Below are 17,838 nucleotides of genomic sequence, written 5' to 3'. Positions count from 1 at the left end.
TTTAATTAATTGATTTAATTTAATTAATTATAATATATATGTATATATATAAAAAAACTTAATCGTTATATCTACAAAGTATTATTGACTCATACGATAATACGATGATTTAGAAGCCTATGGATATTCAAAAATCTCACATGACTAAAAGATATAATTGGCAAATGTAGTTACAATTTAAATACTTTAATTTGGTTAATTAATATTATATATAAAAATATTTATTATTTTATTTACAAAATTTATTTATTTATTTACTATATAAATTGTGAATCACGATATCTGTGAGGATTTATTATCCTATACGATATTGTGATTAATTTAAGTCTCTACAAAGATTCTTGAAATCTCACATGAGACTTAAATATTTATTATAAAGAGAGAATTAATTTTAATAATGGGCTTTTGGAACCTATATAAATACCTACAAAATTGATCTTCATACTTGCAAAATCTTATTGATTTACACGGAATGAAATCATTCTAAATGCCTACAGAGATTCTTAAAATCTCACACAACAAATAGATAATTGAAATATTTGCATTTATATTCGGTGCATAATATTATTGTTGGCTAAACGATTCATGCAATAAAGGCAATGGAAAAAATAGAAAAATAAACTATTTTGATGGTTCACTATTCTTTTGACTTGGAGATATATTCTAAAAATATATATATATTTGGCATAAACTTTTGGCAAGATCATAACCACGAAAGACAAAGCTCCAAACCACAATCAACTTTACAAATTATCAATACTATTTTCACAGGCTCTCTCTCTCTCTCTTTCTCTTTTTTTTTCGTCAGACACCTCTCAAGTATGTTTTAAATTCAACATAAAAATATTTAATTCTTAAAATTTTTTAATGCCTAAACATATATCTGGATCAATCCACACTCATAATATCTATCAATATATATATATATATATATGTTCATCAATAAATCCAGATTAAGGGAGATGATATGATTTAAATATTATCTGAATAGCTTGTGTTTGCATTCTTCTTCCTCTCAAGGCAACACTTCCATCGCCTCAACCTCAAGCTTTGAACATGTTTCTGGTTGTTTTTTTTTTTTTGCTTGTAAAACATCCAGAACTCGTGTGATTGAGGGAAGAAGAAAATGATGATCTTGTTCAGTCCAAAAACCCACGTGTACATGCATGCTACTGTTTGTGCGTTTTTTTTTCTCACTCTCTCAGTTCCAATTTCCAATCTCTGTTTTTCCTTTGTATTCTCCTCCAACTTTTGATCTCTCTCTCTCTCTCGTTTCTCTTCCTTTCTCCGTGCTCTCTCTCTCGTTCAGCTTGCTTGTGTGCATGCTGTCAGTTCCTCTTCGACATTTCTTGTCTCCTTTATGCTCTATTTTTTTCAGTTTTCCTTCTGTGCCTCGTGCTCTCTACCTCTTCCAATTTCGGTCCTTCGTCTGGTTTTCTGTGTTTTCTTTGTTTACTTCTTCTTCGTTGGTGTTTTCTCTTTATTTTCTGCCTCCGCCTCATTCTCGTTCATTCTCGCCTCCCATGCTCTGTTTTTTCCTTCAGTTTTCGGTCCCTCTCCTCTTTTTTGCTCAGTTTCTTGTTCATTTTTCGATCTCCCCTGTTTCTATGCTCTTAGTTTTCTTTTTAAAGCAGAAAATGTTTTTTTTTTCAGAGCTTGTGTGTAGCTCTTCAAGCGTGTCACCTTTCTGCTCTGTTTTTCTCACTTTTTCTCTGCTGTTTCATCTACTTTCTTCGTACACGTCTGGCTCTGTTTCTTTTTGTTCTGCATTTGTTGTGCTTGCATCTGCTCTTTGCTCTCTTTTTTGCTCATGCATCTCTGGCTCTGTTTCTTTTCTTTTTTTTGCTACTTGCATGCGTTTTTGCCCTGCTTCCTTTGCTTTTTTCTACAACGTGCATGCGTCTTCTCCTTTCTGTGTTGCGTGTGTGTGCTTCTGCAGATTTCTTGTTTCTCTCATGTGCTGCGTTGGCCCATGTTTTGTCCAGCCTTGCATTTTTTATCCACTCTGTAACGTGTGCATGAAGGACCCAACGTATTTTAATTTTTAATAACTCTTTTTTTATATTTATTAATTTCAAAAATTGGGTTAAGGGACTTAAAAAAAATTGATTTTGGATTAAGCAAATATTTTTGAAAATATAATCTTAAAAAGAAAATATAATAACTCTTTTAAGAAAATATAATCCTAAAAATCCTAATAGCTCTCTTTTTTTTAATTATGTTTATTATAATTTTTTATATTTTCATATATTTTGGTTATTTATTATTATTTAAAAAAATATCCGGACAAAATACGATATTCACACTTATATCATAATTTTATACAAAATACATGCCCACAATATAAATTTATTAACACTTCTCATCCCTTTCTCTATCTAATTGGGAATTATGTGGGCCATTAGTGATTGAGACACTCTGTTACAGGGGGAAAAATAGATTAAAACTGGCTATTGATAATTGCATAATTTTAAAATATATGATTATTTGATTGAATTAAATTTGAGCATTGTCGGATTCAATTTGGAATGACTCTTTTAAAAATGCTTCCTGTATTTTTATGGACTCAAACTCGAAACTTTATATAGTGACAATAATTTGTTCCACTAAAATCAATATCTATTGGTAATTAATCAATTAATCTGAAAATGAAGTGACCACAGTAACAAAAGGATAGCTTTCAAGAAAAAGACCCAATTGAAGTCCAAAATTCAAATTCTTCACTAAGCTCTTTGTAATAAGGGTCTATTAACATCTTTTTACATATTAAAGAATTCAGATAAAATTAAATAAAAATTTTAAATTTTTAAAACTACTTTCAGTAAATTTTATTAATTATAAAATATTGCTTAACTAATTACGATATTATTTAGAAAATTAAAAAATATCAAATTAAAAGATATTTAAAGAAAAAATTAATGTTTTAGAAAATAGTCTTATATTAAAGACCAGAAGAAAAGTCATAACAATAAGGACTGTAGGGTCATTAAATTGAGCAGCATCCCTTGTAATTAATTTCTGGGGGAAGAAAACAATTTGAGATGACTATGACTCTAAGTCACAATGGAAGGTTCCCATTTTTTCTCATGTCTCATAATAGCATAGTTTTTGAAAATCACATCCAACGACCACAACCTTTCAAAATTTATGATGAAAGACACTAAAAAGTCAAGCTATATATATCACGGATCTTAATTCGTCACAAGGAAAACAAAATTATCCTTGATTATTTTCTCAGGTAATGTTATTATAATGTAATTTAATTTAAGTTTTCTGAAGTCTAAATTTTGATCAAGCTGAGAGAAATTATTTATTTTTCATCTCTTTTGTCACATTATAATTCAATTATTTAGTATTTGGTTAATGTTATAATATCATTGATCAAACTGAAGGAAAAAAATGAGTAAAACATCCAGACTAACTCTATGGGGATACTCATTAATTTTAGATCAAATTATACATTTTTTTATCTTGTTGAAATTATATATATATATATATATATATATTTCTTTAAAAATAATATGATGACCATGAATTTTACCAAATTAAGCAGAATGCTTTCTCTGTTTTCAAAACTCATGCAAACTTCTCCAGAGACATAAATAAGATGACACAAACTTTGTTGAAATTAAATTATGTGAACCTGTTCTAAGTTTTTCTGAAATTACTCTTTTTCCCCCTATTTTAAGACATAAGTACACAACCCTCCATTTAAAACAGGTGCAACAAGTTTGTGATTTTTTTTAAATCTCAAGAAACATCTGTGACATTTATTCTATTATTTTTTTATTGAAATATCTGTATAAATTCTATTTTAAAAAAAGTTATCAATGAACGTTGATTAGAACAAAAGGTCCTATGTTCGAGTTATATGAGAAAGAAAAAAACTACTTCCTCTGCCTAAAGGCATTTTTTGATGGGTTAAATATTAAAAATATAAAATATTTTTAGTCTTTTAAGGTGTAATCATTGTCTTTTTATTTCAAAAATGTCCTTATTAAATAAATCACTTTATATTTATTTTAAGGTAAATGATCCTATTAAATAGGGGTAAATATAAAAAGATACAATTAGTTTGAAGATAAGTAACTACTATATTGAGGGTGAAATTTAATTAAAAATACTTTATATTTTTTAACAGAGGGAGTATATCATTGGGAGAGTTTTATTCTTTGTTAGTTATTAAATATAACAACATTAAGGTAATGTTTTGTATATGAAAAAATATAAATGAAATAGGTACATTTTTTAGGGACAAATTAGCCTATTGGAAAAAAAATCTTGTGTTCAAAAAGTATTAATGAAATTTTTAAAAGGGTAAAGGGGTAAAAATACCCACAAAGTAGTTAGCCACGCGAACCCAATATTTTAAAGTGATAAAAAGATAAAAATACCTATAACGTTACATGGATAGGTGCAAAAATAATCGGACCATTAACTTTGACCTAACACTATTAACTTTGATTGTTAAATGCTAACTTTATATGCCACATATCAGTATTTTTTGACATGGACTAAAAAAAGAATAAAAATATCCATGAAGTCCTAGGTCAGAAGGAAAAATACCCTATAACATTACCAAAGTTTGTGTAAAAATGACCAATCCATCCAATCCCTTAAATGTTGACCGTTTAGCTAACACCTAAACAAAAGTTGACTATTTTTTCACTAATGTAGATAAAAAATATTCCTAGATGAAATTCTCTAAAATTTAATCGGTTATTATATGAATATCATATGAAAAAATGTCATTTTGACATAATATCAAATTAAATTACTTGTTTCTTTGCAACAGTTGCAAAAATCATGTAAAAATTTTAAATCCATCGTGAATGCAATTGCTTAAAGTTGTAACAATATTCTTAAACTAAATGTGCTTAGTCTCAATCTTCGATTTTGAATAACCTATCTCACTATATTAAATCTCAAGTTTTGCAGACAAGAAAAATGAGTGGAGAGGGAGAAAGGAAAGGGGCAAGATACATGGTGATGAAAAAATCATATGGCATTGATTTTGACGCATTAATCACTATTGCACCTACTTAAATAACATTATAAATACTTATACAATGATTGATTAACATCTATAAAAATTCATCTTGAATATTTTTGTCTATATCAGCAAAAAAATAGTCAATTTTTACTTAGGTGTCAACTAAATGGTCAACATTTAAAGGATTAAATGTATTGGTCACTTTTACACTAACTTTAGTAACGTTATGGGTATTTTTGCTCCTAACCGATGACTTCGTGGGTATTTTTGCTCTTTTTTAGTCCACATCAGCAAAGAATGACACGTGGTATGCACAGTTAACATTTAACAGTCAAAGTTAATAGTGTTGATCAAAGTTAATGGTTTTGTTACTTTTGCACCTATCCAGGTAATGATATAGATATTTTTGCTCTTTTCGTCACTTTAGGATACTGAGTGCTCGTGGCTGGCTACTTTGTGGGTATTTTTACCCTTTTACCCTTTTTAAAAATTTGGGAGTATGACCAATTTACATTAATATATAAGATATTTATCATTGATATACAAGGAATTTACCATTAAAAATTTAAAAATTTACAAGGGGTTTATTATTAATATATAATGGTATATTATTGACAAATATAATAAATTGATCATAATATAAAATATAATAAATATTGGGCATTTATTTGATTTGGTCTTATAACATGAAATATAAATGCAAAAGCCTCATTTTTTATTTTATTTCTAAATTTTTTTATCTACATACCAAACATAAAAGCAATTATATTTGTTAATTCTCACATGATATTAAAAATAAATAGTCCAAATTGTCCCATGCCATGTCTTAATCAAAGTTTTTTTTGGGCCCAAAATGTCTTAATCAAAGTTATGATTCCTTCTAATCCTTGATACAAGGAGTTATTTGATAGCTTTGTATAGAACGAAGGACTTAGTTAAAATTAATTAAATGAGGTTCATTAATTAGGAAAAAGGTTGTTTAGTTAATTAAGAGATTGTTTATTTAGTTAGAGAATATCAAAAAACAAAGGACATTCTGAAAAAAAATTAATACTTTAAACAGTGGGTCATATATTAGGAAACATAATGATCGTTCTTATAATAAGGATTGGGAAAATATATTTAATTGAACACACTTTTCATTAAGGCTTGCATGAATGTAACATCATTTTTTGAGTAAAAGGTACCAAAAAAGCAATTTCAATATTTTAAAAAAGAAAGTAAGAAAGAAAATAAAAGAAGAAAAAAAAAGAAAAGTTAAATAGAAAAAGCTTTTATTATGTCCCTTAAGGTAAATAGAAATTCTTAAACTCAAGAGTTAAGGATAATAAACTCTTGATTACCTAGAATAGAATAATCACTTAAAATAATGAAACAAATTATATTTATTTGGAAGTGCAAAATCATATAGATATGACCTTTGTTGTGTGTCTCGATCAATTGGATTGTTTCTTTGTAAATTTCAATTATAAGGTTTTGTAGACGTTCGAGTATTTCTTTTATCATTAATCCTTAAATTTTGTCTTGTTGTAATTTAATCCTTATAAATTTGATTCAATTATAATCTAATTTTAAATTTTGACTCAATACAACTTAATACCTATAACTTTGGTAATTTAAAATATTAATCCCTATATTTTAGAAAATAAAATAAAAAAATAATTACAATCTTTATAAAGATTAAAAGTTTTAATAATTTAAAATATTAGTCCCTAATTTTAAAATAATTTTAATCTTTATAATTTTATTTTTTAAAATACAAGAACCAATATTTTGAGTGGTTAAAACTAGACAGATTGAATTACAATGAGTTAAAATTTAGTGAATGAGTTACAATCAAGTTAAAATTATAAAAATTAAGTTATAATGATTTAAAATTTATGGATTGAATTATAACTAAATTAAAATTATGTAGATCAAATGATTAATTTTTTACTAATTTAAAAGTTTTGTATTATGCCAAAATCCTTTGGATGTAGTGGCACAGAATCCTCTTTCTTTACGAAGGAGGTCACATGTTTAAATCCGTCCTTGTGTGTGAGGGTGTGCACGTTTAGGTATTTTTGTGTGCGTTTAAATTGATTTCTTAGCTTTAACCGAAAAAAAAAAAAGTATTCAGAAAGATAAAGAATTGAGTTTGAAGTTTAGTAATCTTATAAAATTTATCTGCTTACATGAAAAACAATTAAAAATATTTTTTTACTTTATGTCTTGATAAAATTATATATTAATATGAGAATGTTTTGAATTTATGCAAGAAAATGTATCTTGATAATGTTTAATTATTGATAAAATTCAATGTCTGTAATTTTTTTAAAGATGAGATATAGTAATAAATAATTAAAATAAATAAGCATTTATGCAACTAATTATTAATTGATGAACAATGAATAATATTAAAAAATAAGTTTCAAATTAGTAATTTTAAAATTATATAAATATATTATAACTGAAAAATTAAAATTTTAAAAATTTATTTTTATTTATAACCATTTATTTTTATAAACTTATTTTAAAATTATATAAATTTATTTTTATTTTTAAAAGTGTAGGGATTTAAAATATAAAAAAAGGCAAAAAGATATAACAAAACGTAAGCAAAATGTAAGTATCTAAAATTATGTTTTTCCTAAATTGTAGTATCTTTTTTAATTTTCTTTTTATATATATTAATATAGTTGACAATAAATAAATTAACAGAATATTACATAGTTAATTAAATTTACCATTTTGTACATATTAATTTAAGTTTTAATTACTGGTATCAATAAAAAAGAAAATAAATACATATTTTTGCTATATTTACAGGCCGTGTTTTAGAAAATTTTAATAATTTGTATCAAAAAAAATTATGTATTAATTAATAGTTTACAGTAATACTCTTGGTATTAATAAAGATTAAAAGAGATGAGGAAAATTGAATTATAATTTATTTTATTTAATTAAATAAAAATAATAATATAAATTTTAATAAATTAGTTAAAAAGTTTTATATATAAAAAAATAAAAAGATTAAATAGAGTGTAAAAATACTTAACACTGACACATTGTTCAAAGTTTAACCTGCAACCTGCAATGCAATGAATAGTGAATATATTTATTATTTATTATTTATTATTTATTAAGTGACGAGGACGTTTTAGTTCAAAAGCGTCTAAGTTCTCTTCATGTAAGAATGTGGGTCCCCTCTCTCGCCTCCGGCCTTTATTTTTCCCATACAACTCAAAAACAGCGGCGCGCTCTCTCTCTCTCTCTCTCTCTCTCTCTCTGGTTATGGTTTTCGGTTTCGTATTTGGAAATCGATACGATAGAATAATACGGCCTACTAGTAGTAGCAGTAGCAGCAAGCAATAATGTAGAAAGCGTTGCGAATAGAAATTCTGTAATTCGCTCACCAAATACCAGAGAGAGAGAGAGAGACAGAAGAAGAAGAGGAAGAAGAAAGGCTGCGGTGTAGTGGCGGTGTTCGATAAAAAGTCGAGCCCAGAACCAGACGTGAATCCGGACTGAATGCTTCGAACCCGGTTCGTGCTCCCCGTCGTGGTTGGCAACGTTTTGCGCGCGCGCGGAAGTCTGATTCGTGCTTAGTTTGATTGGTTCTCCTTAATCGGTATTGGGATGTGTTTCTTGTGCAAGTGGGTTCGTTTCTGTTCTTCCCAATGAAGGTGGTACAGGATGATATGGGGTTTACACTGGTATTCGAAGCTTACTCTGTGTAAAATATTAGAATAATGGGTTGTTTGTAATGCATGTTGATGCTTGAACAAGCTTTTAGTTATCCGGGTCAAGGATAACATCTGATGAGGGCGGAGTATCGATTGCAATCTAGGTTTTTCTTGCTACTGTGGCGCTTTTTCTGCAGGTACATTTGGTCTGCATTACTGGTTTTCTGGTTTTTCTTCTTCTTCTTTTAGTATACGTTGGTGGACTTAGATTTTTTAAATAATATATTTCTGCTAGTGTAGTGTGGGGTGGGGGGAAAGCAACGCTTGGATTTTTACTATTTAATAATTTTATTCATTTTTTTTTATATATTTTGGTTGCGGAAAATGTCTTCTTCATTGGGACTGTTAATCACTAGTTTATTCTTTTCCACCCCAAAAGGGTATGTCAATTGAAAAAGGTTTAAAACTTAAACTAAACGTACGACAGTGGAGATGAATAGTTTTGATCTTTTCATTAAGCCTATTATTTTGTTGGATCTCATATTGTTCTGTTGCATTCGGTTCAGATCTTACTCAATCCTGTTGAACTTTTCTAACAGGACATTAGCATAAAGTGCTGAAGGGTTCCCGAGTTGCATGCAGATATTGTTGCCGATCTTTTTTTGGCCCTTGAAAACGTTATTGTTCAAAGGGTTTTGAGCTGCTATGTTGTATCTTTGGATGGATTAAAGGAAAAAACATATTGGATCAATGTTTAAAACAATAGCATCTGGACTTTCAATTTTGTTTCTCCTCAAATGCGTATCTGCAACAGATAATGTGTTTCCCAGATGTAACTGTGACGATGAGGCCAGCTTGTGGACTATTGAGAGTATTCTGGAGTGCCAAAGAGTCAGTGATTTGTTGATTGCTGTGGCCTACTTCTCCATACCCATTGAGCTGCTTTGTTTTATCAGCTGTGCGATTGTTCCATTCAAATGGGTTCTTGTTCAGTTCATTGCCTTCATTGTACTATGTGGATTGACACATTTGCTGAATGCATGGACTTATGGTCCTCACTCTTTCCAGCTGATGGTGGCACTTACAGTATTTAAAACTCTTACAGCTTTGGTATCATGCGCCACTGCTATTACTCTTATGACTCTCATTCCTTTACTACTTAAAGTGAAGGTCAGGGAATTAATGCTGAGGAAAAAGACCTCTGAACTTGGACGAGAGGTTGGTATTATTTTGAGGCAGAAGGAAGCTGCAAAACATGTAAGGATGCTCACTCGAGAGATTCGCAAGTCACTTGATAGGCATACTATTTTGTATACCACCTTGGTGGAGCTGTCTGAAACACTTGGTTTGCAAAATTGTGCTGTCTGGATGCCTAATTTTGATAAAACAGAGATGAACCTCACTCATGAATTGAATGGGAGGAATCTTAATTTTTCTATACCCATTACGGATCCAGATGTTGTGAGAATCAAGGCTAGTGATGGAGTAAATATTCTTAGCCCTGTCTCAGCACTTGCTGCTGCCAGTAGCGGAATTTCTTCTGAGGCAGGACCAGTGGCTGCAATTCGGATGCCGATGCTTCGGATTTGCAATTTCAAAGGTGGAACTCCTGAGGGAAGGCAGCTATGTTATGCAATATTGGTTCTGATTCTTCCTGGTGGAGAGCCAAGATCTTGGAGGAATCTGGAGCAAGAAATAGTTAAAACAGTTGCTGATCAGGTTGCTGTGGCTCTCTCTCATGCTGCAATCCTTGAAGAGTCCCACTCATGAGAGAGCAATTGGAGGAGCAAAATCGAATTCTACAACAGGCACAAAGGAATGCTTTGATGGCGAGTCAGGCAAGAAACTTATCTCAGAAGGTCATGAGTGATGGAATGAGAAGACCAATGCACTCAATTTTGGGTTTGCTTTCAATTATTCAAGATGAGAATATGAAAAGCGAACAGAAACTCATTGTGGATGCGATGCTGAGAACTAGCAATGTCCTATCAAACTGGATAAATGATGCCATGAACATTTCAGCCAAGGATGATGGGGGATTTCCATTGGAGATGAGATCTTTTGGGTTACGTGCCATAATAAAAGAAGCAGCATGTCTTGCTAAGTGTCTTTGTGTTTATAGGGGCTTTGGTTTTAAAATTGAGTGTGAAAAGTCTTTGCCTGACAACGTTATGGGTGATGAGAGAAGGGTCTTTCAGGTGATTCTACATATGATTGGGAACTTATTGGATGGTAATCACCGAGGAGGGATTCTTGTACTTCGTGTATTCACAGAAAGAGGAAGTCAGGAAAGAATTGACCATGGGCGGACAACCTGGAGACCAAGCTCATCTAGTGGGGATGTACATATTAGATTTGAGATAGGGATCAAGAGAGGCAATTATGAGTTGGAGAGTTCACTTTCTTTAGAAGTTGGTGGTAGGAAATATTCTAGTTGTAGGGATGAAATCAGGTTGAGCTTCAGCATTTGCAAGAGGATAGTTCAGGTGAGTGTCATTGAATGTGTGTATAACGTGATTTTCAATGTTATGCTCATGCATCTACGTTCATTTAAATAGCACTTTTCTATGTGATGCTCAATTTTTTAGTCATTCAGTTGCAATGAACTCAACAGTAAAAATCTCTTGTGCTCAAATCCCTCAGAATTTTTAGGAAAGATGCTGGCATATGTTTTTCCCCGCATTTGGAACAGAATTAAAGTTGTATTCTTTCGTTTAGCACTTTATCTGTCTTGGTATATTAATGCAAATTAAAGTTCTCTCTCGAATGAAGTGAGATTTTTTACTATATAGTAACCTAATATAGAATGGTTCTGTCTGATTCTAGAGCAGGAAAAATGCAAGTTTGGTTAACATATTCTAGGCATAACACTTGGGAATTGGTTGGTATATTGATTATATTAAATCACAAATGCCATAGTTCTAATGCCCTAACTAGCACTTTCACTTATGATAGGATTGACTGCATAATCCTCCCTTTCTTTAGAAGCTGATAATGCTGTATGTTCTGGGAGAAGTTGGTTTGAATGTTCTAGTGGCTATGTTACTTTTGGAGAATAACTCATCTAATAGCAATATGAGAAGACACTTCTCTATTGTTAGCTTTTATTTTTGGGATCTTTTGACTTGATTGATTATTCATGCTTTTGACATCCTTTGGATGGATTGGTACTGATGTTATCTTAATTTGTTCAAGGCCTTTTAAATTCCACCTATGTTTATTTGAGGAAACAATGAATTAGCAGTTACTGTGCCATGCATATTTTTCTCATTTGTTTTGTGTCGATTCTGATTGACTTGTGCTTTTGGCAGTTGATGCAAGGGAATATATGGTTTGTACCAAATACATTAGGTTTTCCTCAAACCATGGCCCTCGTTCTTCGGTTTCATTTACGACCATCCATTTCTATTTTCATCTCTGAGCCTGGTGAATCCTCTGAGCGCACAGATTCTAATTCTCTGCTCAGAGGTCTGCAAGTCTTGTTGGCTGACAATGATGATGTAAATAGAGCTGTGACACAAAAGTTGCTTCAGAAGCTCGGTTGTGTCGTAATCTCAGTTTCTTCAGGATTTGAATGCCTTGCTGTCATTGGACCTAGTGGATCTTCCATTCAAGTCATTCTTTTGGATCTTCATATGCCTGAGTTAGATGGCTTTGAAGTTGCCACAAGGATTCAAAAATTTAGAAGCCGAAATTGGCCAGTGATTGTCGCCTTGACTGCAAGTGCCGATGAAGATTTGTGTGAAAGATGTATGCAAATTGGTATCAATGGAGTTATAAGAAAACCTGTTATGTTGCAGGAAATTGCCGGTGAACTTAGGAGGATCCTGATGCATGCAAGGAAATGAAGTCCTGTGAGAGGAGAGAGGTTGTAAATTTAAAAACTGCAGCATCAACAAGATAAGTTGTTTTGGGCCAGTGTTAGTAGAATTATACACCATCTTTTGCTCATCCCTGCAATACTCCACCCTAGAGATTTTATACAAATTAAATTTTTATGAGGAAAATTATATACAGACAAATTAAATTTTTATGAGGAAAATTATATACAGATTAGTTCAATAAGTTTTCAGTATGTATATCATATATATATATATATATATAGCATCTTCAGGAACATCAATACAGTCGGAATTGAAGGAGGGGGAAAGCACTAGTTCAGGATTACAGGATTTATTCAGGTTGATGTTACTCACTTCACGTGCCCACAATCTACATCTGTTTGTCAATTTCTGAGATCTGTTTTTCAGTGGAACAATATTTTTGGTTTATGTAATGAACAAATTAGTTATGCAGAAAGTAAAATAATTACTGAAGTGAGTATTTCTATTAGAGACCACCGAAACACTTACTTTGATGAGTTTCTACTGTCTTCTTCTCACAGTTAGTGTGAGATTCTCTCAGTGCAAATTGTTTTCCTAACTTGATCATGGAGTACTCCACTATCTTCTTTTATAGCATGCACTTATTATTGATTAAAATTAGTGAGCATGCTGCACAATGTTTTTACTTTTACTGTTTCTGTATTTCTGCTGCTTATTGAGCATATATTTGCAGAAATTTACACTCATGGTCGCTTTCTCTTTTCCCCCTCTCCAACCCAAAATAAATAAATAAATACGTCACACATGAAAACTGTGCACTTGCACAATGCTTTTTACCTTCATTATTTTTGTATTTCTGCTGTAACTTTTCAGCATTTGGGTAATCTGTATGTGTAGATTATTGCACAAATCAGTTAACTTGTATGGAGTAAGGATCCAATAGATTTTGATTGTGAAGTTCTTTTTGAGTGACCCAAAGACGCTAGAGATGTGTATGAGATCTTCTTCCGTTGTTGTCCCCACTCAATTATTTCTCTCTTAACCTACAAAAACATTCCTATTGAGAATTTTATAGCATCCAATCTCTTGTATTAAACAGTAGTATTGATGAGCTGATACCATTATCTGAATGAACATTGTTGTGACTGAAGTAACAGTGGTCTCCCCTCTTACTGTTTTGTCAGTTTCCTCCTCCATGAAGATTCCAAGTCTTTGATATATATATATATATATATATAGATAGAGAGAGGGAGGGAGGGAGCGTGATGTGTACTATTTACAAGTCTTAAATAGTGTAGCTTGTTCTTCAGATTGCACGGGTGCAAAATCTAGTTGTTAATATCTTATAACTTTATACAATGCTTCAAGGGTTCTGCTGTTCTTTTCTGGTGTGCGTGAGTACTTGCCTGCGCGTGAGTGAATGAGAGAGAGAGAGAGAGAGAACATAGTGGAGGTACATATGCAAAGTGGGGAAAATTGTGTTGGGTTGAAACACCAAGCTGGTTAGTCCATTTAGGAAAAAGTTTAGGGAGAGCATGGGTCCATTTTCTTGGTCTTTAGTCTGAAACATGAAGGAAGGCAGGCAGGCATGAATCTGAGTACGCACATATGGAGCTCCTGTCATTGTCCTGTGCACCCTTTTGCTTTTAATTAATTCTCCCACAGCCCAGCAGCCATGGCCCATGTTTCCTCTCAATTAAATACTCACCCACTGCCTATTTGCTTTCACAAAACCTCTTAAAAACCAATTTGACTCATGGGTCAACTTCACTATTAAATTGTCTTTCAAGTCTGTGTTCTTTTATAATTGGCCTGGTTTGCTTAGTTTTACATTAAATATATGAATTATTTTAAAATTAGGTTGATTAGTGAATCAGTGAAAATATTACCTGAAATCAAATTGTTCTCCTAACCTAATCATGAGGACCCCAGAATCATTTTCTATCACATGCACTTAGTAAAGATGAAATTTAGCGAGGACACTGCACATTAATTGTTTTTTTTTAAAAAAAAAACTTTCTGTTCCTATATTTATGCATTTCGAGTAGTCCGTAAATGTGCATTAATACACAAGATCGGTCTAATTGTGTGTAAGCAGAAATTTGATGGAATCATTTGAATGGACATTGCTCAATCAGACTGATTGCACTTGAAGCAACTTTTTCAGGATTTGGGCAATCCATATATGTAGATTATTGTACAAGATAACGATCTTGCTTTTACTTTTACTGTTTCTATATTTTTGCCGCCACTTTTCTACATTTTGAGCATTCTGTATGTGTTATTATCACAAAGATCAGCATAATTGTATGTAAACACTAAAAAAAAAAAAAAAACACACACACACACACACGCACACACGTAAATTAGTTACTGGCAAACTGCAAATATTCTTACCTTTACACATGTAATATATGGAAAAGTGTTTTCTAGTAAAGAAATGTGAGATGTATCAAGAAAGAAAATGAGATAGATGCATTTCTACCAAACATTGCATTACTGTTTTTGTATTCTTGATGCAAGTTCAGGTTTTGGGTAGTTTATATATTAGATTATTCCTTTGATCTTATTTATAGGATTGAGAGAATATTTATTTTGATCCTAGTTATAAAATATTTTTAATTATTATATTCATTTTTATCTTTTTGCTTCAATTAAATGTTGAGAAAGTTTTTAGATGTTAGAGTATTTTATTTTTAAAGTATTTGGGTTACACATCCCATAACTCATGGTGTTCATAAGTTTTAGCTAGTAAGGTTTGTTCACATGGATTTCTACTATGCATGGGTTGAGATATGATTTTCTTTAATGTCGTGAAAACAATACTGTTTTATATATAATGAAATAAAGGTACTGCTTTATTGCTAACTTTTGACCGCGCCTCAATGACAGTGAGAGAAAGAGGGAGAGAGAACAAAAGTTGTGAAAATGTTTGCTTTTTTTTTTATATATATATATATATAATAAAAAAGTTTAGGTGAATTGAGTTTTAAAAGTTCATAGTCAAAATATAAATTTAAAATTTTTTTATAAAAATATTTATAAATCATTCGTTTTCACATTTGATGTCATAATTTCATAAATTTTTATTAAATATACTGACTTTTGTTGATAACGTTGCCGGGTACAAATGCAAAGTGGAGAAACTTTTTTTTTTTTTTGGGTAGAATAAAGCGGGGAAAGTTGTGTTGGGTTGAAACAGTTGGGTGTTTATTTTTTATTATTATTATTATTTTGGGGACAAAGTTGGGTGTTTATTTATTGAGAAGGAAATTGCAGGGAAAGCAGGGGGGGTTCCTTTTTTAAAACTTTTTTGAGTTAAGTCTGAACTTTGCAAGCAAACATGCATGAATCTGAGTACGTATCTAAATCTCCTATGGGCCCTTTTGCTTTTGTTAAATTGTCCATGAGTACAGCATTCATGGCCCTTGACCCGTCACCACTCGAATCAATTCTCCCCTGCAAAGAGCGTCCCCATACACATGTATTGAAAGCGAGGCGATGTTAAACTGAAAGATTGACGAGTTTCATTTTTTATGACCTAATCGATTAAATTGACACGTAAACTAATAATATAATAATTAAATAAAAATAATATTAAATATAAAATATAATATATATATATATATATATATATATATATAATATGTATACTTCTTTCATTTTAAAAATATAAGATATTTTTTAATGAATTAATATTAAAAAATATAAGGCATTTTTAATATTTTGAGATATAATCATTACTTTTTCTTTTTAAAAAATGACCTTATTGATGAATGACTTTATATTTATTATAGGGTATTTAATAAAGGTAAATATGAAGAGGTAAAATTAGTTTGAAAGTAGATAACTTTGAGAGGTGAGATTAAATTATAAATATCTTATATTTTTTTAATGGAAGGAGTATAGATATTCAGTTATAAATGCCTTATATTTTTTAATGGAGGGAGTATATAAAAAATAAGTTTAGAGTATGTTTAGATATGAATAAAAGATAAAATTAATCATCTGGTTCTTGTAACTTTAACTCGTTATAATTCAATAATTGAAGTTTTGATTTAGTTGTAATTCAACCCCTAAACTTTGACTATTACAATTCAATCTTTATAGTTTTACCTATTTAAATATTGATCCCTATATCTTGAAAAATAAAATTATAAAGATTAAAATTATGTTAAAATTTATTAATAATATTTTAAATTACTAAACCCTTTTAATCTTTATAAAATAATATAAATATTAAAATTTTAAAGTATTTTTAATTTTATTTTTTAAAATATAGGATCAATATTTAAATGGTTCAAGTTATAAGAATTGAAATGCAACAATCAAAGTTTATGAATTGATTTACAATCGAATCAAAACTTTAAAGATTGAGTTATAACGAGTCAAAATTAAAAGATTGAGTTACAAACGTATCAAGACTATAGAAACTAAATGATTAACTTTTTCTTAATAAAATAAACGTGAAAATAAATAAATAATATTATAAATTATAATTTTGGCTTGATTTCAGTTCAACCTAGCTCAACCATGGAAACAGTTTTTTTAATCTAAATTGAGTTGTCAACACCTGCAGTTGATAGTTCAATTGGTTTGATTTAATTCTTAAAACAGTGGTTCTCATTATTGTCATGAGATTTGAATCATCCAATTTTATTTTAGATGATTTAGATTTAAACTATTTAAATAAAAATCAATTTTTCACAAAATAATTTAAATTATTTTCATTTTAGATTCTGAATATATTAATATTAAAAAATAGTAAAAATAATATTAAATCTAGACATTTGGTAACTCATTCCACTGCTTCCATCTGCATTAGTCAATCTTTTTAGAGAAATTCTACCCAAGAATTTATCATCTTTTTAATTTATTTGATTAATTAAAATCAAATTATGTAAATAATTGATTCTTTATATTTTCATTGTCAATCTACCAATAATCATCAAATACAAACAGAATCTTTATCTATGGTATATTACGTATGATTAGTACAGTATTTCTCCTGTATAGTTTATAAGTCATTATTCATTAGAGAATGTGGGACTCAGTGAAAAATTGATGGTAGATATATGGGGGCTACGATTAAAAAAGTGGGTGTGTGACTTAAAATTAAATTATCAAAAATTGTAAAAAATTTAAAGTGCAATGGAGAGAAAAAATAATTTTTTTTGGAAATTTAGTTTAAAAAAATAACAAATTGTGAATAAAATAATTTTTAATTTTATTTTTAATAAGCAAAAGATAATAAATTATTTTGTTAAAAAAAGATAATAAATTATATAATAAAATAAATTGTTAGGTTATATTTTTAGTATGTATATCGGTAATAAATTGCAGACGGCTGAGATGA

General features: G+C 30.0%; 1 protein-coding gene across 1 annotated transcript; it reads left to right on the top strand.

Annotated features, from left to right (window-relative positions):
* Nucleotides 1-8,251: 8,251 nt before the first annotated feature.
* LOC129320473 (ethylene receptor 2-like) lies at nucleotides 8,252-12,990 on the top strand. The gene is given in 4 exon segments (XM_054965942.1): nucleotides 8,252-8,855; nucleotides 9,258-10,417; nucleotides 10,420-11,144; nucleotides 11,970-12,990. Coding segments are annotated over 3 exon segments (2,271 nt in total). The 5' UTR covers nucleotides 8,252-8,855; nucleotides 9,258-9,408; the 3' UTR covers nucleotides 12,507-12,990.
* Nucleotides 12,991-17,838: the final 4,848 nt, after the last annotated feature.

The sequence above is a fragment of the Prosopis cineraria genome, unplaced genomic scaffold (genome assembly GCF_029017545.1).
Source record: "Prosopis cineraria cultivar Desert tree isolate PC_DT_omini unplaced genomic scaffold, ASM2901754v1 PC9, whole genome shotgun sequence".
Taxonomy (NCBI): domain Eukaryota; kingdom Viridiplantae; phylum Streptophyta; class Magnoliopsida; order Fabales; family Fabaceae; genus Prosopis; species Prosopis cineraria.
Note: the sequence above shows the minus strand (reverse complement) of the source record. Positions and strands in the feature narration are given on the sequence as shown.